This window comes from Pygoscelis adeliae, unplaced genomic scaffold (assembly GCF_000699105.1).
Source record: "Pygoscelis adeliae isolate BGI_AS28 unplaced genomic scaffold, ASM69910v1 Scaffold186, whole genome shotgun sequence".
Lineage (NCBI taxonomy): Eukaryota > Metazoa > Chordata > Aves > Sphenisciformes > Spheniscidae > Pygoscelis > Pygoscelis adeliae.
In genome coordinates this window covers 1,941,835-1,966,639 of record NW_008825071.1, presented here as the reverse complement: position 1 = coordinate 1,966,639, position 24,805 = coordinate 1,941,835, and the positions used below count along the sequence as shown (strand labels likewise).

Sequence of the window (24,805 nt, the reverse complement as noted above, 5' to 3'; positions counted from 1 at the left end):
AGTGATCTTTGAGTGAGTCTCACAACTCTGTATTTTTCTGTTAACATTTATGTTTATAACTTATGAATGTGTTTTGGAGGATATCTCTCTGTAAATCTTCCTGCTTGCAGAGATGTCTTACATGGACTGAGGATGTACAGGAAATTCTCTAATGCTTTAGTCATTCACTATGTCCAGTTAACTTAAGTCTGCTGGAAAGAGAGCTCTTGCAGAGATTTCAGGAGGTGATCCCATTTTCCCTCCCAGCAGCTGTGATGAGAGAATATTAACTGTGCCTGTATAGAGCACAAAGAGCAGCCCATTTCAGATCTCAGTGAATGGTAATCTAGATCTTTGATTCTTAGCTATTCTTTAATACTGGAAAAAAACCCCTATCAAGCACAGCTGAGCCACTTACACTAAACAACAGTGATTCAGCACTTCAATTTGCCAACAGACATCATTAACTTCAAGTTTTTATATGTCAAAACAGTGTAGGAGTGTGAAATAGTAAAAGCTGATAATGATTTGTACACCAAACTTGTGTTTAGAATGACTATTGAAATGTTCTAATAGAAAAGAGGAAATAATTTGACTTTCATTTCTTTCTGTTTATTAAAGCAGCAGTAAGTGAATTGGTTGTAGAGTATTTGCACTGATCTTTCTCTGCTAGATAGATACATTGGAAATGCCAGAACCTGAGAGCAGTATGTTTTAGTTACTGCATGCTAGCTACAGTATAATGGGGTACTGTGAGGGACTGTGCTGGTACAACAGGGAGGGATAGTTATTTTCTTATGTTTTTTTAGGAAAACTGGAGTTCTGTCTACTGAGTCGTCCACACCTCCATGTTATCACCATGATTAATAAAACCTTGTTATTTCCACAAGTGAACCAAATGCATTGATTTCTCGAGAATAATGCTGGTGCTGATAAGACTTTCTTAGGCTACTGGCTTTGGTCTAAGAGGTGATGTGCTTGTTATGATAGGTCTTTGCAGGAGCCTGGTGAACAGCAGTGTTGCTTTACCAAACAGACCTGCCCATTAGTTCTTGCTGCATGAAGAAATAAAACGACTCTGGCTGCTAAGCTGGTATTGACCTACTGCTAACCTGCTGCAACCTACTAACTTGGATTAATTACTGCTAACCTACTGCCATGGTGCATGTTAGCAGGTCATAGCAATGCAGGACTCAACAGAGTGAGCCTGTGAACTTATGTGGGGAAAGTACAGACTGCTTTGTGTGCGGTAGTTACTGCAATTTAGCTGACTTGTTGATTTTAAGGTGTAAAAGTTGCTGTCATGAGAAGTGTGGGTTTTTGGGTTTAACTCAAAGGAGCAACTCAATTATTTAACTGTTTCCTTCTTTTATAGTTGCTAGATATTAGAAAATATCCCAGTTACTGAAATTTGAACAGACAAAAATTGTTAGAGGCAGTCTCTGCTTCTCCATCTTCCGAATGAAGACTGAATTTCATCTGCCCATGTTCTGAATTGTTTTAGGTTTAACTAATGGCAGGGGATCTTGAAAGAGGTGCATACAAATGAGGGGAGGTGGAAGTTTTCACATGGGATAGTTGTGGAAGCAGATGCAGGCTTTTTCAAGATGTTCATGTGTCAAATATGGTTACTCCACATTTCCCAGTATAAGAGAAGAAACTTGAAAGGACAGGGCTAGAAATTAGCAGCTGAAGTAATTTGACTTCAGTGTAAAAAAAAAAAAACTATCAAGCTGAGGTTTCTTTAGTATGACACTGTCACTGCCTACTACACAACTCCTGTTTGTAAGAAAGTCTGTCTGTACAGCTTACAGGGATACTGCTTTCCACCTAAAAGTCTGACAAGATATTGTAACAGACATCATATTCATTTGATAGACACTCACGAGAAACAAAATAATTTTGCAAGGGTGGGTGGGGAAAGAAACAACAACCTGAAAAGAATATATGACAAGAAATAGTGTGTATAGTCAAATGATCTGAAGTTCTCTGGGAGAAGCCTGTAACAGGATGACATAGGGAGGGTTGCTTTGTTTCTACAGACAGAAGAACCTCTACCCAGAATTGCTGTATTAATTAACTATCCATGCCCCACATACCACTCTTTTTTTTTTTTTTTTTCTCTCCCCCCCCTCCAGCAGTGAAGGAGGAATGATTGCTCCAAACATGCCACAGGCTGCTCAGTTTGCTTTACCACTGGCAGGTGCCCCCTCTCTTCCCAGCTCAGCTCTAGGTAGCTTGCATGGAAAGAATAACTGGAGGACTGAGAGGTATGGCGGAAATTTGACATTAGCCCTGTCCACGTTCAGCTATATGGGGAAAGCTCTTATTGCTTTGTAAGTGCTCCATCTGTGTGAAAACTTATGAATCCTTAATGTTACATTATTGTGTAGGTAAATATCTGTTTGGATTCAGTAGTATATAACCAATGGAATGATGAGTGGTGATCTGGACAGCCTGCATATTAAAATTTGTAATGACTTCTGTGTTAACAGCATAGACAGTAGCCTCTCGCTCACAAAATAAAGTGAAGTACAACTTTAAATTTGTTGCATGCAGAAAATACTGCAAGTGAATATGGAAAACATAACACTATTTTCCTAGTTACAGAGAAAGCTATGAAATGCTGGCACTACTAATGCTTTGCTTGTTATTATTTGAGTACCAACCTTTCTTTTTCCTTTTTTAATCTTTTTAGCGATTCTAATATGAAATCTTGGGGGGGAAAATAAGAGAAGTCAGTGTCTCGGGTTGAATATCTCTTTCCAGATGCTCTAGTTTCTTTCTCAGTTACAGTTTAAGTTCTGGTTTCTATTCGTCTCACATGCCTCAATTCCTAACAGTTGCTGCAATTGCCAACAGTGACAACCTTTCGCACCAGCTCTGCTCCTGTGTCTCTTGATGTAGCTAAACTAATGATGAAAGGTTGCTATACCTTCTCCAGATCCCTTTCTCCTCTGTGGAGAAAAATCCTGATAATTTTGAGGGAGGATTAAAATAGGAGAAGTGCTACTGAAAGAGAGGGACTGAAGCCTGAAACTCTGCTTGGAGTGGGAATACTCTGTGGCCAGGTGCCAGCAGGCAAGAACTACCCCAGTCATCCCACTGGGGAGGTCTTGTGGTTCTTCCACTGTGGCTGTGAGTGTCCCAACGGCAGAAGGACAGGGAGTGAGGAGGTCTCATTTGGTTGCTCTCCTGCTTGACTTCACAGCAGCCTCTCAGACCTGCGGTTGCTGGTGCTGGAGCAGACCAGGTGAAGTGCTCAGGATAAGTTTCAGACTCCTGAACCTTGTAGAACAGTTGAGGCTCTGGCTGGTGCCTCAGAAACAGTAATGGGCTGGGCTGGGCAACGTGTGCTGTCTTCTCTTTGCAGGGACTCTGGAGAGGCATGTAATCAGAAGCTTGTTTTAGGTTATAACCAAACACTTGGTGCCTTGGGGTTTGTGGGAATTGATTGCTTTTATCCTAACTAAAAAAAGAAAACAAGAACCAAACCCATACAACTCTTTCTACAGTAGCAGCAGCAAAACAGTTTTTTGTTTAATTTTCTCTTAAGATAAAAAGAACATGAGCAGAAATATTGCCACTTTATGATGCTGTAATACCAGGTCTGTGTGAAATGGCAAAGGGTGGTTACTGTGCTGCTCACTGTTCTGCATGAGGAACGTGTGGAAAGAGCAGTGCAAAAGATCACAGCACCCTGAGATAGTGATCGTGGCAAAGAGATGTCATATGCGTTATCTGAAGTATTACACATAATGTGCAAAAGATATCCACATCTTCTATTAAACATATGTTCCAGGATTCATCTGAGTGATGCTTTAAGGTACTGCTTGCTTCTGTCTGACAACACTTCCTGTTCTTTTTCTTCCTTGTCTCTCTAAAGCTAGTTACAATAATGTGAAATGAGCATTTTCCAGTTCTGTCAGGAGTTTTAAACCCATGTTTCTAGCACCACCCGCTGCTTTTAATCCTAATAGGATTTTTAACTGCTTTTGTCTGTGCTTTATTTCCCCAGGATCTACTAACGCTTAAAAGAAAACCTTTATTAAGTAAACGGAAGATGAAGTTCAGGTATATCCATCCCTTTCTTTTGCTGAGCATGTCTGATGTTTCCTATGCAAAGAGATCTTTTGGCTTCTGTTTAGTCTTAATGAGGAAACTGCTAAGTTGCTTTAAAAGTTAGAAAGTAAGCAGCCAGCATTTTACAAAAAAGTTGGCATTTTTAACTCTATAAAAGTCCTTCTGCGAGTGACAGAACTACACTGTAATGAGGGGCCCTGTCTTTAACAGGCTTTGCAGTGTTTGCTAAACAGTAAGAAACTACTTTCAGTGTAACTGACTTTTAAAATCTTAACTAAGAACCTTATGTTTGAATGTTTATCAGGATAAGAGACATTTATGTGAACAGGTAGAGTCAACGGGATAAGTGACAGGCTTGCAAGATATCCAGAATGACTGAATGGGAACAAAGAGATGTCCAAGGCAAGGGAATACATATGAAATGATTGTCAGCCTGGATGTTTCAGGTTTAGGCAGTGATGCCCAGGATTTATTTCTTTTTAGAGCATACAGCTTGCAAAGTACTCTTGCAGGAGTGCACAGGCATTTGTCGTGGACTTTGTGGCTACTCTGCCAAGTTGCGACTCCTCTAGTTTCTTTCTTTCTGGTGGAAGCTGCATTTTTTTTACCCAGCTGGGGGAGGTTGCCGGGCCCTCGCTGCTCTTCCATGGGTGCCAGTACAACAAGGTAATTTGTCACAGTGGGGCAGTGGCAGCTAATTGCCTGCAAGGTGCAGGGCAATGAAGAGAGGAAGCTTTGGGAAGGAAATCATTTAGCTTTGTTGCAGTGGGTAGATGAGAAGGGGGAATACAGAGGGGTTTTTGATTTGATTGCCCTTCCTAGGCTTCTTTTTCTGCTTGGGTAGAAACAAGTGCAGGTTCAACATCAGTAGTTTGTAGGTCAGGTTCCAGGCTATCTGCCTGCCTTGTGTGGTTTCGGCAAAGTCTTGTGTGGTTTCAGTGGGGCTGCTAAAATGAGGCATGGATTTGGTCAGTGAGGGAGTAAGAAGGATTCAGTGTCACAACAAGGGAGCAGCAGATGGAGGAAGTAAGTCCTCTGTAGTGGGCTACAGCAGCCTCTCCTGCTCCTCGGTCTTTGGGATTGTGGTACAGTGTCACTGTGTGGTCCCAGAGATGGCATGTGCTGACAGGTGGCAAGTCATCTCCTCTTCACTCTTTATGTGATCTACTTGGGGTCAAGGAGCTCTGCTCCTGCTCTTCATGTATCTGTCTGAAGGATAAAGTCCTGCCCAAGATGAATAAGTTGTGAAGTAACTTAATTTTTCCTTTGCGCTTTCATCCTTTGCAATTTTAAGAGAAATAGCAGCAGTTAGCTTAGCCTTAGCATGTTGAGAACTGGTGATCATCGCTAATGTATAGTAAATCTCCTCTGAGATCAGAAGGCAAAGAGAAAGAAGTGAATCATAAATATCCTGCAGAGAACTGAGCTACAAGCAGCAAGGAAGAACTAAAGAAAAGAGGCCTTTTCTAATAAACTTTAGACTTTAATAAACAGTTAAGTTACACAATCTCCTATTACAAAGCAGTAGGTAAGGAGGAAAAGAAAAATGAAAGATGGAGTATTTGAAGCGGATAGATAACGTGTTTTACCCAAACATTTTTGTAGCTAAGAAGTAAAACTGGATATAACCAAACAGCAAAGGAAAGTAACTCTGAGTTTGGACTTACTGAAAGATCATTCCACCTTTCCCCAGACAGACTTTTTTTTATTCACCTAATTGTTTTCTCATCATCTTCTAACTTGTCCACTTTGCATCCTTAATAAGGAAGAGAACTTGTGACCTGCTAAATGCCAAAAGCCCTTAACCCTGAATATGTGTGCGTACATACCTTCAGACTGGCTGCTATGCTGTTCCCCTCTCCCCAGCTGCCCATCCTCAACTCTTGTTAATTTATGGTCACTATCAAATTGTACATAAAAGAGATTCTTAAAGCCTATTTATAATAATGACCATAGCCAAGCTGGAGTGAAGACCAGATTGTCAAACATGTTGTAAACCCAAATTTCCCTTTTTAAACATTGAATCCCCTTCAGCGTAGTAACTGCTTAGACTGACAAAAAAAAATTGTACTAGATACACGGATCATCTTGGGAACAGCAGCATTCAAGTAGTTCCAAAGATGGCTAGCAAAATTGGAGGGGAAAAAACCAAAACAAACCCCTAGCTGTCTTCCTGCACTCGTTTTTTTTTTCTTCCTGTAAATGTGACTTTAAAAGCATGTTTGGGGGTAGGATCTGAAAGTGAGCATCATGTTCTGTGGCTCCAGGACAGACTAGTCAAAGAAGCTCAGTATTAAAAAACTTGTACCTGTATCTGTTTAGGTACACTTTTGCCTGTCAAAGGGCTCTTACTGATGCTGGAGGTGACGTCCACAAGTTGGCTAAATAGCCTCCCAGTTGGTTAAGGGATAAACTTTTCTAACTCTGACACAGTCTTCTGAACACATCAGTGTGAACGTTAGTTAAACTGGCAGATGGTTAACCCATGTCTGTCTGGGTGCACTGCTATGTTAATAAAGGCCTAAAGCTGATCAATTTAAGTAAGAAGACTTTTCTGTTCCTGCAGCCTTTTTTGATAGCTTATTCCATTTTGTATTGTTCAGATAGATTTCTTTTTACTAGCATAAGATTTTTGAAGCAGATTCTGGAATTCTTTCTTTTTGAAATAATTTCTTTATATAACAGAAAATATTCTTTCCATTTCTGTCATTCAATCTTGGTTGCCCCAAACTACCAGGAACTTAGATTTTATTAATACAGAAGGGCAGTAATAGGACATAAGACCAATAGATCTTACAAACATTTTTACAAGACAACTAAAACCTGTCTGCATGAAATGAAAGAGTAACAAAATTAATTGGACACAGTTGGCATTCTTCACGCTTCCTGCCTGTGACTTCTAGGCTTGCAACAGAAAATAAATTTTATTTAAGAAATAAGAGCAATGAGGATGTTCTTGAAGTAAGCAGTAGAATTTCTCTAAAATTCTCATTAGGTGTGTATAAAAAGGCAGAATTGTCATGTTAGGTATGATTTTTAAATGATGGTTCTGTAACTGAAATGTTAACAGGTTAAATTAATGATTAAACATTCTATCAGTCTGCATTTGAGATAACCAGTCACATTTGAAAAATTAGTGATTATGAAATCTATCATATATGATGTTGTAACATGACAGCTGTGTCTCTAAGTTAGAATGGGGAAAGCTGGGGAGGTTTTGTTCTTTTTTTACTAAAATAGAGAAGGAACGTCGATACATAAACAGCTAACACTTTAAAAATAGTAAAAATACTTAACGTATATTGCAATTTAACCGAAGAAAGCTGAGACAACATGCTTTTGCCCTATTGAAACAAACCAAAACTATTAGACTTCTTGGCTTTTGATTCCAAACCCTCTTGAAGTAAACCTGCTTTTACAAAGCATTATAGGGTTGGGTTAGGTTTGGTTCTTTGGAGTGGGGGTTGGGTTTTTTGATGGAATTACCTTTTTTTTTTTCTGGTGGAGAGTTCTTCTCCCAGAATATTTTGACCACCTCTTTTTTTCAAGTGTCTACAGACTGTTTCACAGCCAGTCCTTTTCCAAAGTACATTTTTGAAATTAGCCTTCACTTATGCTGCCCTGATTGGAGAACCAGGCTTTCAGATTGAATTGTTTCTAGATAGAAGCACACAAACTTGAAAAGGTCACAAAAAACCAGACAGGCTGCATACTCGTTTTAATTCATAGACATATAAAGCTGTTAATGTTGCATACAGAGATTTAAACCATTAATAAAAATGTTCTGTGTTTCTTATTTGGCTGTCATGGACAGAACCTGTAGGGCTCTGATTTATTCCAGAAACAGCAAAACATTAGTTTACCACGACTGCCATTTAGTGGTCTATATGTGATCATCCCGTATATTACTGCATAGTTTCTTTGTCATCTGGCAGAATTAAATCTAGCACTTTACATACTAGAGAGAGACAATGTCATATTCTCCAAAGGTTAATTATGTTGCAGCTAAAGCAAACTTCTAAAGCAACTTTCTTGTAATTTTTAGTATCTTCCTTTTTGTTGTTGTTTTAGTCAGTGCAGGTACAAATATTTAATGTTTTACATTTACTTTAAATGACTTTAAAAAGCAGCATATTTGTTTTTCCTCTAGTCTTACAGGCAAACCAAGCAATGGGATATTTTTTCCACTTACAGGCAAGCGCAGGCTGTTTGCATTCCAGCAATTCACCTGCACATGACTGCAGCCACCATGCAAGTCGGCCAGAAAGACTTTGAAAAGGCTCAAGAACAACTGAAGCTTTTGAAAAAGGATCCTGGGAATGAAACTAAGTTGAAGCTCTATGCTTTGTTTAAACAGGTAGGCTTGACTTATTTTGTTTCGTAAGGGGCATTTATAATCCGAGGGGGTGGACCTGTAAAATATTTACTTAAAATAGGCATTGTTCAAATGTATTGTGTCTTAACAAGCGCTCAATTTCAAGTGCTGAAGTTCTGTTCTTGAAATGCCAGCCCCTCAAACCCTGCCTGAATTCTGCGGGAAGCCAAACCTGTTTCATCGTATAAATCATGCTTTGAATAGAAACCTTTATTCAAAGAAATAGAGCCAATTTACATCAATTGTGTGATGCCTTCCATATAATATAGCATATATTGATGCAGCTTTGGAAAATGGCTTATGCCTAGGAAAAAAAAGAGTATGTCACATGCTTCCTCTTAAATTTGTCGTATCTACAGTCAGTCAGCTGGGCCTATAATATAATGGTGTTGACATTTGAAGGTTGATTTCTGGGTTTTCTTTTCTTTCTCTGTTTTGTGTGGTCATTGTAGTGTGGGGGGGTGTGTGTTTGGGTTTTTTTAGGGGGTTTTTTGGTTGTTTTTTAAATCAAAGAACTGTTCCTCCACACTTTGTGTGAAGGCTATTCTTTACTACAGCATGGAAAGCGACCTTTGTAGAAATAGCTGCAAGTCCTTAGCGGGGTTTGTACTGGTATTTGGGGAAGTATTTGTGGATCAAGATTGGCTGCAGGGTCAGTACAGGCTGTGGCTTCTTATATTGAAGAAGGCAATCAATCGCTCCTTTAAATAAAAACTTAGACAGCTGACTGTTCCAGGTCGTTTATGAGCTCATTATTATTAATTAGTAAAATGTATTCTTTCTTTCCCACCTCCCACTTGAAATATTTCTCTCCAATTGTGTACTTTTCTTCAGGAAAACTGATCATAGAGTACTTCAGGATAGGTCGGACTCTTGGCATTCAACTGGTCCGATGCCCTTGCTCATAGTAGGGCCAACTTTGAAGTAAGATCTAGCTTAATAGATCCTATGCAGCTTACAAGTCTTTAACTTTCTTTTTAAGTATAAAACTTCCACAATTTTTGAGCTAGGAGAACTTAACATGCATGGGTGTTTTGGAAACTAGTGTCTCATATCGGTTAGGTCCTTCTCAGAGCCCAGCACCAGGTATTAGGAAATAGCAGGCACTGAAAACTTCATGGTACGTGAACTGTCTGAGTATTGCCCAACCAGTAGGTATTCCTTCTGTCTTAGAGATGAAGTCTGTATCCTGATCAGATAAATATTCCTAACAGTTGTCATCTTTTTCTACCAAGGCATCTGAACTTTAATCAAAGGTTTAAATAAGTTTTGTTTCGCTCTCTTTTCAGGCTACTGAAGGTCCCTGCAATTCTCCTAAACCAGGTATGCTGGACTTTGTCAAGAAAGCCAAGTGGGATGCATGGAATTCTCTTGGCAATTTGTCTCAGGTGACAATACCTACAGTTTCACTTAGATACTTTGTCGATTACTCTGCCTTCAAATGCCTGGTCTGTAAGTGAATAGCTAATGTCTAAACATATTCTATGGTAGTTCAGCAACTCTGCTGCAGACACCAAAATGTTTTGCACTGTATTCTACAGTCACTTCACTGCTTCAATGTTTGGAGGGTTTTTCACTGTGTAAGCCTAGTTCTATATTATTACTACCAGCTTGTACCAGTTTAAGATATCTTATGTATGTGTTGACTTTCAATAAAAATACTGTTTGTCACACTATGTTCTATTCTGTTCTTCCCTTTAAGAAAGATGGACTGAGCTTCTCAGTTCTTACAACAAAGAGCGAATTTGTGAATCCAGCATATTGATAACTTTGTCATTTTAAAAAGTCAGTCTCTTATGCCACTGATCAAAAGACTAGAAAAAAGTGGTGTATTGAGAGCCTCTCTTCATTCTTTCTCAGTATATCTTGTCATCTGTAATACCTTTCATAACCTTTAGAGAAGTCTTTATTTCAAGTGAAGCGAGCAGGAAGAATATAGATGCAAAGATACATAAGTGTTCTTTTTTCATGCAGACTGTAGTAAGTCTGACATCATGTATAGCTACCACAGTTTCTTCAGCTACTATTAAATGAAGGAAACATAAGCTTTACAAACCAGCTGTGTCACTGCTGCATTAGGCCTGCTGTTCAGGAGTAGTTTGAGGTCAGTCAAAGATATTACTTGATACAGAGGGGTTTTTGCATTTTTTTCTTTTAAAAGAAAACATGCTTGCATAATTTCATGAACATAACTTGTGCTGCTTTGGGGCTTTTGGGGTGTGTTTTGGTTTTTTGTTTGTTTTTTTTGAGATGGCTCTGCAGCTTTTAGGAATAGCCAGGAAACACTTAAGGAAAAGAATCTGCTCTTGAAGTTATAGTGGAGAGGGAATAGACAATTTCACGTGCTACAAATTATGGATTATAGAATTGTTCAAAGTATCTTATCCTCTCAAGAAAATAGGTTGTAACAACCAAGAACTTAGAATTTGTTTAAATCAGTGCTTACTATAGTAATAGGGAGGCAGGATTCTTTAGGCTTTTGCATGTCATATTTGTGCTAAATGAAAACTAGTGTCTTCAAGCAATTCTAAAATGCCATAGACCCATTTCAGCACTCTTATTTTCAGCAGCACATGTTCTAAAATAAAAACTTTTATTTTGTTGGAGAAATGTCCAACTGCAAAGCAGAAACAAAGGATCCATAGAAATGTGTAAATGCTGGGAATATGAAAAAGGTCTTTCTGGTAATCTTAGGCGTGGATGGGGACACTTCAACAAAATAAATGTCATCATCCCAGCATCTATGCACTTTTATTTTGTGGATCCACTGCTGCTGCTTTCCAGATGACTTTAAGCATGATCTGCAGTGTTAAAATACAGCATGTTCCTCTTCTCATCCTAATTAGAATGCTTTCTAATTGAGATTTTCTTGTGTGTGTGTCCTGAAGCATAGTCCCCTTTTTTCCCCATAGGTACCCATCTTATGAATAGCATAACAAACTGATTTCCATTTCAGCCTTTGATAATCTTGTGTGATTTTTTTTTCTTTTCTTTTCTGTCATTACAGGATAATGCCAGACAGAAATATACTGAACTTGTCTCAAGTCTGGTTTCTGCAGAATCTGCTGGCCAGAAGAAAGACGCTTTTCCAGAAGAGAGCAGACATGATGACTATGAAACAATACTAGTTACCACCAAAAACAATATCACAAAGATAATGTTTAACCGACCTGATAGGAAAAATGCCATCAATCATAAGGTAAAGAAATTAACGTGGGAGGATTAATGATTTTTTTTTTTTTTCTTTCCTGGGCAAGCTACTTAAGTTTTTAAAGAATCATTACTACAGGTTTAGCAGAACTGACTGAAGCATGGTGGTCTGAATTTCATGAGGGCTTAGTATCTTGACTCCGATGACAACCTAAGGAATAAACATCTGGTGCAAAATGAAACCATTCAGCTAAAATTTTACAGATTGGGCTTTTCTGTGTCTCTTTTTTCAAACTTAATGTAGGATTGCGGTCTGCACTGAACTAAAATGGCAAACTGCAAGAAGACTAGCCTGTTTTGTGGATACGAGATTTGACTGTAGCCTTATGTATAACAAAGCATGTGTGCAGCCTACTTTGGCTCAGCACTGTTGTGTGTATGTCTAGATAGTCTTCCGGTTCCCATAGCTATCTTCATGAGTAAGTCCATCCTGTTGGAAACATGATCATCCTGTTCACAACTGCAAAGATACCAGAATGGGGACTTCACCCCGCTGCTGCTAATCCTTTAATATATTATTTTGCCCGCTTAAACTACTTCTCAGGTTTTAAAACTAGCTATTTCCAGTTAATGTCTGTTTTCCAAAGGACCTTATTTTGTCCTTTAGATTTGCATCAGAAGTCTTGAGTATTGCAAGCGTGTGTCTTTATGGTCAGAAATACCTCACATGTAACACTTAACTTTCTGTGGATGCAAATTTTTTTCATACTTAAAAGGACCATAGTTGATCTGTGTCTCAAGTTCCTTGTTGTCAGTGTGAATCTCCTTTTTATGATCTTTTGCAGCATCACATTTGTACTTTGATTTTCCTCTTATGCAGATGTACAGAGAAATTATCAAAGCACTTGAAGAAGCTGGAAAAGATGATTCTACCATAGCAGTTATTACTGGTACCAAACTTCATATGTCTCTCTCAGATTTGTTTTATATTATGTCAAAGTACAGTACTGACATGAACTATCTACCTATATATAGACTAAGATAGAGTTGTGTAAGTGCGAAAAATCTTTCTTCCAGTATAGACCAAAGATTTTCCAAAGTGTTTCTTTAGCAAGCTTGCTGTTACATCAAAACATCTTTCTGAGATGAGAAGATAGACATGGAATACTCCTAAGGGCTTTATTACTTTTGAGTTGCTGATGTATCTGCTCCACAGCATTTTCACTACTACTTTTGAAGTTCATTGGTATCGGTTTAGTCAATTTTCTCTACCTCTGTGATACACTGGAACATGCTAAAAACAAGCCCCTCAAATCCTGCACTGGCATGGCCAGTAGAAAGTTTATACTGCATATTTACCTATGATCATTGGAAAAAAACTGATAGTCTATGTTGATTTCCCCCCGTGCCCCCTATGGCTGCTGTAGGAAAGGATTGGCCAGGCAAGCTGCAACCTGGCCCAGCTATATACATCCCAGTCACCAGATGTGTGCAGCCGGATGACTGCAGTGATAATGTGAAAGAGCAGCCCAAACTCATGCTGCCTGTGAAGTCTAGCTGCTCTGGGGACATGTCATATGGATTCTCTAGAGGACTCTTTGGTCCGTCTCTGGTGCTGACTGAACGACACAGTGGCAAGGACAGGTGGGAGGGACAGAATGGCTGAGGGCAGGCGCTGCCTGTCTGGCCCATCCTTGTTACAGATAGGTGTGCATTTAGGAAATTAGCCAAAGCTTGAGCTGTGGCTGGCAGCTAAGTAGTGTGGACACAAGGTAAATTTGGGCTTAAGCCCATTTACTTGTTACTTCTGAGGTAATTGCATACATATTCATCTCCACTGTGATCTTTACCAACACCTTGTATTCCCAGGATGCTGAGTTTCCTTTCAGTAGCAATGACTAGGCACAACAACCCTTACAAAATGAGAAGGGTAGTTCACACAACTGGAATGTCTAATGTGTATAGCTAGGCGTAAAGAGCAAACACCCCTGCACAAACCTTTTTGTTCCATTTTACATAGTTAGTAAGAGCACTGCAGTGTAAAGTAATGGATATGCTAACCAGTGAAAGATCCCATCCTGTGAATGGGACATAGGATGATTTAGACATCATGCAGTCTAGCTTTTAAATACTCCTTGCTTTTTTTGATGGTGCCTCAAACTGACTTAGACATTCACTAACAGGTTATCTGCTTCTTATTGAAGAATACATCTTTCAGTACAATGATTTCAATGCAGTGCTGTCAGTCTTATCCTTAGAATGCTATGCCTTTTCCTTATTGGTCATAAAAAACGTGGAACTTCTGCCACATATTAAATAGGTTATTCTGTCTACTTTTGATTCCTTCATCAGTGTGAAGGGAGATGCATAAACTTACATTTCCATTGTCCTGTTTAAAAAAAAAAAAGTTTCTCACATCTTATTGTGTGAATGATTGTGAATTGAGAGGAAAAAAAACCTGAGCAAGTATGGAGAGAAAGAAATAATTTTTTTTCCCCCCACCTTTTTTGAAAAAAAAAAAAAACCCCCCCCCCCCCCCAATCTTTCAAATTTAATATTCTTTGGCTTTTTAACCATTGTTTTTCAGTGAATTGTCAGTCAAAACTTATTTTTAAACCATAGATGTCCTTTAAGGTAATGTGTATACTTTGAGACAATCCCTCTAATTACTTAATAATGTTAGACACTTAGAATGAAATTCTTTTGTAAATATAATAAATGGAAGCTTCTATTCTCTTACTTGGAAACCATTGGTGCATTTATTTATGTGTTCTCTGCAGGAAATGGAGACTACTATAGTAGTGGAAATGATCTGAATAATTTTACTAATATCCAACCCGGTGAAATGGAGAAGATGGCAAAAGATGGAGCAGTATTACTCAAGTAGAACATCTTGGTTTCATATATGCATAAGTTACTGTAATGGGTAAAATATAATTTGCAGGCATTGTTAGAAAACACGACAGCAGGGACCTAGTTATGCTACAATACATCCATGACTGTGTCTAAGGGCTCACCATGTGCATAAACACAAAGATCGTGTGGGAGAAGTAGTGTTAATTGTGTGAAATAAATGAGGAAATGAGATTAATATTATAAATCTTCTTAAGTACAGTGATGCTAAAGACTCCATTTTATTTTTTAGTCCCGAAAGTACATGCAGAGGTAATGACAAAAACATGATTTTGACTGTATAGTTCATAAGCTGCAATGAAAAATTTGTGGATTTTTTGATATCCAGCAGTGTCTACACTAGCAGGACATGCCAAAATACCTTCACTGTCGGACTTCTTTGAATAGAGATGAGGTGTAATGAACTTGTTCAAAATTGCCCAGGGATTCTGAGATCTTGGTTCCATCTTTGGGTCTGAATCTACCTGTTGAACTGATTTATTTTTGTAAGGCCAAGGAGATCATTCCATCTTTGGGTCTGAATCTACCTGTTGAACTGATTTATTTTTGTAAGGCCAAGGAGATCATTCCATCTTTGGGTCTGAATCTACCTGTTGAACTGATTTATTTTTCTAAGGCCAAGGAGATCAGGGACATCATCTGACACAGTGGCTGAAGTGGTTTTTTGGAACAAACAACATGTTTCTTTCTCCCCTATTTAAGCAGATTTTTTTTTTTCTTCTCTCTTCTGTGCATGATGATTACATCTGAGATGCTTGCAAGTTGGATTGCTTTCTCAAGCACTTGCAATTGATTGAAAAACTAAAATACACAGAAAAGCAAACGACTCTTTTGATTTATATTTTAAAGATGAACTGCACTAAAGTACTCAGTTTTGTAGCTTGCCCCTACAAAGTGATAATCATGCAGTCCAAATCTGTTGCAAAGATGTTATTTAGTAGTATCTGGCAAGTGTTCCAGCCTGCAGTGTTTTGTAGGGTATTCAACATGATGCATAGTTTCACACGTACTTTATGGTCTTTCGTCTTGCTCTTGTGAGAAGACCGTATTTGCTATGCTGTTACTATTGCACAAGCACAGTGCTTCATTACAACTGACGCATAGAGATGCCGGAGAAGTGGAGTTTTTACAGCACTGTTTGCTTTTGAAAAATACTATATTTTGAGAATGTATTTTGTACTTCTTGGGTGGAGAAGTAGCTGTCAAATGAAACAACACTGTTTCTGAAACCCAGACAGAACAGCGCTAGGGAATTCTGTGCTGTGGTAGCATTGCAATTTTGGTGCCTGCTGGGGCTTCACTGCAGGACAGACTCTGTGAAGGGAATGGATATCCCATGGGTGGAGTTGGGATGGACATATAGGCAGATAAATAGGCAGGGCAAAAGACTGCTCTTGTTAGTGAGCTGTATTCAGGAATTGTAGCTGAAGAGGGCAGCGCTTTCATAACTTGATTGCAGGAACTAGGAAAGCTGGGCTGTCATGTATGTGTTTGATTCTTAGTTGGTAAGGAAATGCAGGTATTTCAAATAGTTCTTATTTTCTTTGCCAGAATTAATTTGGGAAAGGGACAAAAACATATGCTACATAGAATCTAGCTCATGGTTTTCATTATGCAGTATCTAATCACGTGTTTTGAAAGTTGCTTATATTTGATGAAAAAGACTAGGATGTGTCCCTTACATTCTGTTTTTCCTTCTCTCTAGAGAGTTTGTGGGTCATTTTATTGATTTTCCTAAACCACTGATCGCAGTGGTAAATGGCCCAGCTATTGGAATCTCTGTAACAGTGCTTGGATTGTGTGACGTTGTCTATGCTTCTGACAGGGTAAGTACATTACATAGCTGATCCCAAGGCAGTCTTTAAGCCTCTTTCTGTAGCAAATATTATTCGGTTTGGGGTAATCTGACAGAAAAGAACACACAAGTGTAAAGGCTTTTTATCACATTAAGGAACACTTATATTAATTACCAGCACAGGGGTGCATCAGCCAGTGGTTAACATGCATGGAATTTCCCTGCTGTAGTTATGGTTATCAAGTTACTGACTCCAGTTTAGAAACTCATTACTGTATCAGTGGGTAAAGTAAAGAGTAGCTGATGTGAAATGATGGTTATAAGGTCCCTTTCGGGTGTGGGAGGGGGAGCAAAAGATTGTTACAGAATGGAAGTGCAGTAACTGGCATTTTATCTAATATGTGTTCCAAGGTAACTTTGGAAAAGCTTTGGTTTATTCAACTTGAGATTCCTTTTAAGGTAACTTGCCAAATAGGTAACCAAAGGCTATCTTAAGGCATAGCACAGAATTCCATTATATGCCTTATTTTTTATGTTCTGTGCCATTCATTTGTATAAGGTTATTAAACAGATACAGAGCTTAACCCAAGGTCTTAATTAATTTTAGGCAAGGTTTTGCTTGCAGAAGCATCTGTGATGGGTGGTACTTTGACTCCTGCTTCAGCACTGTGTCAGATTTTTCCTCAAAGTCCTTGCTGGATTGGGTTTGTCACTATGAGACTTAGGAAAATTGAGCTGCAAGGGACCAACTCCTTCTGCTTGCCCCATAACAGGATCAGCTAGGACCATGTCACTCCTGACGTATGCTTGTATAATGTGCATGATTTGTTCAGGCTGTTCTGGTACCTGGATCTCCTCTTTTACTAAAAATTGTTGGGTTTCTCCCTCTTCCTCCCTTCCCATCTGATCTTTTTTTGCTGTAGGGTGAACCTATTGTTTCTTGTTCCTGAACTTAAAGAACAGACTGTTTTCATCCTCCCTTACAATAGCCGTAAGTGTGCTTAGCCATCAGTGTACTTAAACTGTTAGATATATCTCAGGTTTACATCCACTCTCTCAATTTTTTCTTTTTTTAAGCTGAATGGCTGCAATTAATTCATTCAGTTTTTCTTCATGTGCTTTCTTAGCCCTGCAGTCACATTCCTCTGGACTCCTTCCAGTTGTTCTGTGTCTCTTTAAGCATAGTGGTACAAACTGGACGCATCACTCCAGCTCATGTCTCACTGATGTGAAGTAGAGCGCAACTTCTCCACATTCTGTAGACTGTATTTCTGTTTTGACATTCCACAATGTTAACTTAATTTACATACTTGTGATCTGCTATAACACCTGAATCCCTTACTGTAGAGTTGCCAGTTAAACAGTTGTCCCTAATGTATATCGTATACTGTATATCAAGTTTGCACCAAACTTTAACTTGTCTGTATTAAATAGCATCTTCTTACTCGTACCTCTCCACTTTATTAAGACGGTTTTGAATTCTAATCACTTCCCCCTTGGCATATCATCTCCTACAGCCATAAGTTAGTATAGATTTATTTGAAGTTTAGTCCAAATAAGCATTAAATGTTTTGTCCTGTTAATAGTATCCTTCTTTCTCGAAGGATTCATACTTCATACTTTGAGATTCATACTTGAGCTTCCTTTTACTACTTGTATACATAATCATTGGTAAATGAATCTTATTTTTGCCTTGTATTTCTATTTTTTTAATCTCTGCATGCTTCTATTTGTTTCATACTTAGTTGTCTGATGTAGTTTTCACTTTCTGTGTACTTGTATTTAAAGTCAGTGACGAGCTCATGATTTAGCTGAGACAATCTGTTAGTACCTTCCTACCTGCACTGGGACAGCTTTTACTTGTGCCCTTGGTAACAGTTCTTTGAGGATTTCTGTAGGGTCTAACTTCGATTAGTCTTCATGAGAACTTTCCTATTAACTTCAAGTTTATTGAAGCATTCTCAAAGGTGATTGTTCTCTATTCTTCCCTTTCCAGGATTGTGAACTCTCGTGCAGTAAGGTCATTCTGATCCAAATTACTACTTAATTTCACGTTTTCTAGTAGTTTGGTTGGGGTGCCTTAGGCATTGACTGCCTACTCCAGAAGTGGCCAGCTTTGATATGTCCAGGATCTGGTTTTATTCTCAGCCAGGTATTCCAAGAGCAGATCATTACCAACCACATTTACAGGACACTGCGCAGCCCAGTCTGACAACAGATCAGCATTTTGGGCAGTCAGTTAACGTTGCCTTCTGCACTGGATCTTGCTCCAGTTCCTGGGGCACCAGTTTGTACCCCTGGTACAGTTCATCCTCCCCCACCCCCTTGCTAAAGCAGGACCAATTGCACTAGCCTGTATCCTGGCAGATGTTGTCTAATCTTTTCTTACAATGATATCATTCTCACTTTCTTCCTAGGAAGTCTATTGATCTGTCTTACTGTATGGCCATCTGCAGTACAGTAAGAGATGATTACCTTCTATTACAGTGAAAGCTGCATTGGCAACTTGTGCACTCTTTGTGTATCAGTTCATATTTTTAAATGGAAATAAAGGCAAGCATTTCGTCTTCCTTGTTTAAAGTTGATGTAAGTTGTCAAAACATAAAATTCTCCAGTTCAGTTCTAACTTGTAATTAGGGTATTGTTTTGTATGATCCCATGATGCATTTTTGCCACAGGTTCTTAAATTTGCATGAAGTTTGAGGAAATAAGATTCAATTACTTGAATTCTTCAGGAGTAGAGTAAACTTAGTGTGCCTTCAGAAAGCAAAATGCTCTTTACCTCTTCAGTTATTTGAGCTATATATTTAATAACTTTTAGCACAGAAGTGTATGAACATCTTTTCTGTAAAGATTTTGCACATGCAAATTAGTTTCTCTAAGCACTGTATTCAAATAAGGTAACTTCATCAATGGGGTTGTTATGATAAGGGAATTGAATTATACAGACCAAGTCAGCTCTTAGGTGCATTGAGAGGATGAAGCAGTGTTACCGGATGGTATTTAAAGACTATTATGGTAACAGTTCAAATGTATTTCTGGTGAACTCTGTCACAGTAGAAGCTCTAAAATTAAAACTAAATCCTAGTACTTTAGTCCTGTGCTCTGTTGTGAGATTTGCTTTGTTTTGTTCTTTTTTCTTTTTTCTCTTTTTTTTTTTTTCCCCCCCAGGCTACATTTCACAGCCCATTTAGTCAGCTTGGACAGAGCCCAGAAGGATGTTCCTCTTACCTGTTCCCAAAAATCATGGGCTTACCTAAGGTAAGAATATGGGATCATCTGACCTTTGTGTGTTGGTATCCTCTAACTGTAAGAGCAAGTGGAGTCACAGCAAGAGTCCTCAAAGAAAGCTCCTGTTTGCGTCTTTGAAACAAAGATCAAGAAATGTAATGACAGTGTCAGAACAGGCACCATAATGGAGTAGTGACCGTTTGTAAAGCCATACCGTGATACCGATGAAGGTTTTCCTTCTCATGGTTTCTTCCACCTTCTTGAGACAATTTCTATATAGCGAAAGGTTGTAACTTTCTTCTAGCAAAGGGAGGGAATGATATAAAGAAGGATCAAAAAAAGAAAATAAGAGCACTCTTAAGAAACGTCTTGGTAGCCTGCCTTTATCAGGCAAGGGAGCAAGTGTTGCAGTGGTTTCTGCCAACCCTGTGGGTAACTTGTATTCAACCATTCCTCCAAATGTGAATGTGAAGCAATCCATTTATGTATTTACTTCCAGACCTTTTAGATTATCTGTTTTGTTCTAATATGTATTGGTCTTCTGTCCATACTCTTACTTTCTGTGTCTACTCTAGAAATAAGGAAACTAAATAATAAAAATTAAGAAGAAATAAAAGGAGAGACAGCAAAATCTAAATTTTCTTTTCTTAGAATCATTAAGAATCATTAAGGATGGAAGAGACCTCTAAGATCGAGTCCAACCGTCAACCCAACACCACCATGCCCACTAAACCATGTCCCGAAGCGCCTCATCTACCCATCTTTTAAATACCTCCAGGGATGGTGACTCAACCACTTCCCTGGGCAGCCTCTTCCAATGTTTAACCACTCTTTCGGTGAAGAAATTTTTCCTCACGTCCAATCTAAACCTCCCCTGGTGCAACTTGAGGCCATTTCCTCTCGTCCTATCACCAGTTACTTGGGAGAAGAGACCAACACCCATCTCACTACACCCTCCTTTCAGGTAGTTGTAGAGAGCGATGAGATCTCCCCTCAGCCTCCTTTTCTCCAGGCTAAACAACCCCAGTTCCCTCAGCCGCTCCTCATAAGACTTGTTCTCCAGACCCCTCACCAGCTTCATTGCCCTTCTCTGGACACGCTCTAACACCTCGATGTCCTTCTTGTAGTGAGGGGCCCAAAATTGAACACAGTATTCGAGGTGCGGCCTCACCAGTGCCGAGTACAGGGGCACGATCACTTCCCTAGTCCTGCTGGCCACACTATTTCTGATACAGGCCAGGATGCCATTGGCCTTCTTGGCCGCCTGGGCACACTGCTGGCTCATGTTCAGCCGGCTGTCGACCAGCACCCCCAGGTCCTTTTCCATCAGGCAGCTTTCCAGCCACTCTTCCCCAAGCCTGTAGCGCTGCATGGGGTTGTTGTGGCCGAAGTGCAGGACCTGGCACTTGGCCTTGTTGAACCTCGTACAGTTGGCCTCGGCCCATCTATCCAGCCTGTCCAGGTCCCTCTGCAGAGCCTTCCTACCCTCGAGCAGATCAACACTCCCGCCCAACTTGATGTCGTCTGCAAACTTACTGAGGGGGCACTCAATCCCCTCCTCCAAATCATTGATAAAGATATTGAACAAGACTGGCCCCAATACTGAGCCCTGGGGAACACCGCTTGTGACCGGCCGCCGACTGGATTGAACTCCATTCACCACAACTCTCTGGGCCCGGCCGTCCAGCCAGTTTTTGACCCAGCGCAGAGTACAGCTGTCTAAGCCGTGAGCCGCCAGCTTCTCTAGGAGAATGCTGTGGGAGACGGTGTCAAAGGCCTTACTGAAGGCCAGGTAGACCACATCCACAGCCTTGCCCTCATCCACTAGGTGGGTCACCTGGTCATAGAAGGAGATCAGGTTGGTCAAGCAGGACCTGCCTTTCATGAACCCAAATGGCATAACTCCCTTTCTGCTTCTTTTGATATCCCACAAAAACCTGGATAGTTTCAAATAATTATCTGATATTATTGCCTGCGTTAATATAATGTATTTTTGTTGAGCAGAGTTTAAATCTGTAAGGAGTAGAGCAAGTGCTTCATAAACATCCAAGTATCAAGGGTAGTCTATTCAGTGACATATAACCTACTAGTCCATGTTCTAGCAATCTTGGAGTCACTGCGGGAAGTGAACAAACACATTTATGATTTGGTAATTTCAGGTGACAACCTTGGAGCTCTGCTCAAAAAGGCACGTAGACTCTTGGTGAAAAATAGGAGCTGGAGGCCAGTCACTAGTGGCGTAGCCCAGGAGTTGATACTGGGTCTAACACTTATTTAACCTCTTCATTATGGCCTGGATGATGGGACTGAGTACACCCTCACCAGATGATACAAAACTGGGAGGAATGGTTGATACACCAGGTGCGTTGCCATTCAAAGGGACCTGGACAGGCTGGAGAATTGGAGAATCTCATAGACTTCAGCAAAGGAGAAGGCAAAGTCCTGTACCTGGGAAGAAATAATCCCACGCACCAGTGCATGCTGGGGGCTTACTGGCTGGAAAGCAGCTTTGCAGAGAAGGACTTGTGTGTCCTGGTGGACAGCAAGTTGCCCACGAGCCGGCAGTGCGCCCTTGCAGCAGAGAAGACCCAATGGTATCCTGGGTTGTATTAGATGGAGCATTGCCAGCAGGTTGAGGGAGGTGATTCTTCCCTCTGCTCAACACTGGTGGGACCACAGCTGGAGTGCAGAGATGCTGTGAAGTTGTCATCCTTGGGAGAAGTGTCTTCATCCTTGGAGATACTCAAAACCCAACAGGACACAGTCCTGGGCAGCCTGCTCCAGCTGACCCTGCTTGAGCAGGGGGTTTGAACTAGGCAGTGTCTGGAGGTCCCTTCCAACTTCATCTATTCTGTGCTCTTTTCAGAGGGCAGACGTTAACGAGCAAGAGAGTAAAATAAATGTGACTTGGAAGCTTGTACCTTTCCTCTCAGATGATTCAAGTCTTGTGTCTCGTTGAATCACACTTTCTACTTTTCTTTATATAGGCAAATGAGATTTTGCTTTTCAATAAAAAGCTGACTGCAGCAGAAGCCTGTGCCCAGGGACTTGTGACTGAAGTCTTCCCCGACAGGACTTTTCAGAAGGAAGTTTGGGCAAGATTAGAAGCTTATGCAAGCCTCCCCAAAAACGTCAGTATTTCCAATTTTTCTCCACCTTGTAAGCCTGTAGCATTCCTAATGCTCCTGCCAAACCTATCCTGTTACTGGGTTTCTCTTCATCCTTAATTGAAATAACAAGACTCAATATATCTTCCTTCAAGCACAGATCTGTCCCTGTTCCTCTGCTGCTGTGAAACAGATACCTCTCTTCTACCCTGGCTGAATCTAAGACAGTGCACTGTACACAGAGATTCAATGGCTGAAGAGCCTTAAAAACTAACTAATTAATCCACTTGCAGCCTCTGTGTGTGTGCCTTGGATGCCTTCTCTTAGATATTTATTTTGACAATAGTTTAGGTTCAAGAGCCTTATCACTGGTTCTACAATATTAATTGTACTGTGTGCACTGTGGGTGCTCAAGATGATGCTGGGTGGCTTTACTTTTTGCTGAATTCAGTCATCTTGCTCACTTAGTTTAGGTTTTGCAAAACTACTTGAGTCACAATGGTACTATGTTACATTGGACAAGAGGAGACACTCGTGCCAACTGCTGATAACGTAGGTTGCATTTGGCACTGCAGACAGTCGAATGGGTTTCGCTTCTTATGCCCATCTACTCTGATTATCAGCACTTAGCGGACTGCCGTTTTGCTTCCCATGAACCTCCTCCGCCTTATTAGCAGTCTTAGTAATTAAATGCAATAATTACTTCCAGTGAAAAGATTGACTAAAAGCTAAGTAGTACAATGTTAATACAATTCTCTCTGAATTCCAGTGTGTTTATCGTGCTATTTTCTGAAACATTAAGGTATAGAAAACAAACTTCCTAATGTTCCTCTCTGTCTTCTCCAGTCCTTGGCAGTGTCAAAGCAACTGTTACGAAGTATGGAAAAGGAGAAGCTCCATGCAGTCAACAGTAAAGAGTGTGAAGTCCTGAAGGAGAGGTGGTTATCTGATGAATGTGTAAATGCTATTATGAGCTTCTTTCAGAAGAAATCAAAACTCTAATCTTCACCAGTAGAATAATTCACCTTCTGGCAATAGCTTAATCTGCCCTTATCGTTAGTAAACTTTCTCTTCAAATAATAATTCTTATGCCTTCTGATGTGGTATATTTCTGTTCTGAGTACTGGCTTAAAATTGGTTCATAAAATTAATACCATGTTACGTGCCTTGGATCCATTATGGATGTTTAGGTGGGGGGAAAAAAGGTTCATTATTCTGTAGGCAGCAGTGATGTCTCTGAATAATACTAAAGCAGATTGTCTTCCAAAAGAAGCAACAGATTCAATAGCACCGTATTTTGATAGCTCTTCAATAAATGTCTTATGAGTGATTCTTTTTATTCATCTGTGGGGAAGGAAATACTGTATTAATGAAAAAATAAATAGAAGTATTTAATTACTGTTGTGCTGATTCTTACTCCTTCTGTTAAACATCCTCAGTGAGAGGGAAAGTAGTTCCTGGAGGTGTATTAATATAATAGTCTTACAAAAAGTATTCACTTGATGAACTTGAAGATTCTTAAAGATGTTTGTTGTGAGCTTTATGGTTCTAACCTTAAATATATTTTTCCACGAATTGCTTCATGTTGCTCTTTCTGTGAAAAATCCCATTAAAGGTAGTGTGACCTTTTACTGTAACCATTTTGGAGTTAAATTAACAAAACAATTCTCTTTCAACAGAAATTTTTTCCACTGTTGGTGGATGTCTTTGGGTAGAGAGTGTACCAGGCACTGCAGAGGACAGGGTCAGGCTGCTGGAAGTAGGTAGGCATTTAGCTCAGGCCAATGAAAGGAAATTGTGGAGAAGCAGCCGTTACTCATCAAGAAAAGCCTCTCAATGACAAGGAGATGATTTTTTTTTTTTCAATTATTTATTTTTTACAAGAAAGCTATCTTTAATTTCAGTGCTCTAGGCTCTGATCACAAGAGTGTTGATGGCGAGAAACCCAAAAGGTGGCACTCTGATCCTGGCTGCTGCAGGTGCCTACGGGCAATGCAGAGGGAGGCTGGCATAGGTGCAGCAGAGGTTGAGGTGGGTGCCTGTTTCTCATCTGGATGCAAGTGCCAGAGAACCAGGGCGCAGCACAGGGATGGGAACTGCTGGAGCAGAGCAACAAGCCGTCAGAAATGGATGGCTTTGGCTGCCACCAGTGCGCCTTGGCCAAAACTTGCG

The 24,805-nt window shown here is 39.9% G+C and overlaps 1 protein-coding gene across 2 annotated transcripts; it reads left to right on the top strand.

Moving 5' to 3' along the window:
• Positions 1-3,984: 3,984 nt before the first annotated feature.
• On the top strand, positions 3,985-24,032 carry ECI2 (enoyl-CoA delta isomerase 2). 2 transcript variants are annotated; one of them, XM_009326455.1, is made up of 10 exons: positions 3,985-4,053; positions 8,257-8,419; positions 9,727-9,825; positions 11,445-11,636; positions 12,468-12,537; positions 14,368-14,470; positions 16,206-16,326; positions 19,467-19,556; positions 22,514-22,657; positions 23,480-24,032. In XM_009326455.1, exons 1-10 carry the CDS (start codon positions 4,043-4,045, stop codon positions 23,633-23,635), a joined length of 1,149 nt encoding a protein of 382 aa, XP_009324730.1. In that variant the 5' UTR covers positions 3,985-4,042; the 3' UTR covers positions 23,636-24,032. The 2 variants fall into 2 exon arrangements, with proteins under 2 accessions (XP_009324730.1, XP_009324731.1); XM_009326456.1 differs by lacking the exon at positions 22,514-22,657.
• Positions 24,033-24,805: the final 773 nt, after the last annotated feature.

What these genes read in the sequence shown, in the direction of transcription:
- ECI2 (XM_009326455.1), top strand. An exon ending in TACCATAGCAGTTATTACTG is followed by an intron (nt 12,538 to 14,367) that starts GTACCAAACTTC and finishes TGTTCTCTGCAG; the next exon opens with GAAATGGAGACTACTATAGT. An exon ending in TTGTCTATGCTTCTGACAGG is followed by an intron (nt 16,327 to 19,466) that starts GTAAGTACATTA and finishes TTTCCCCCCCAG; the next exon opens with GCTACATTTCACAGCCCATT.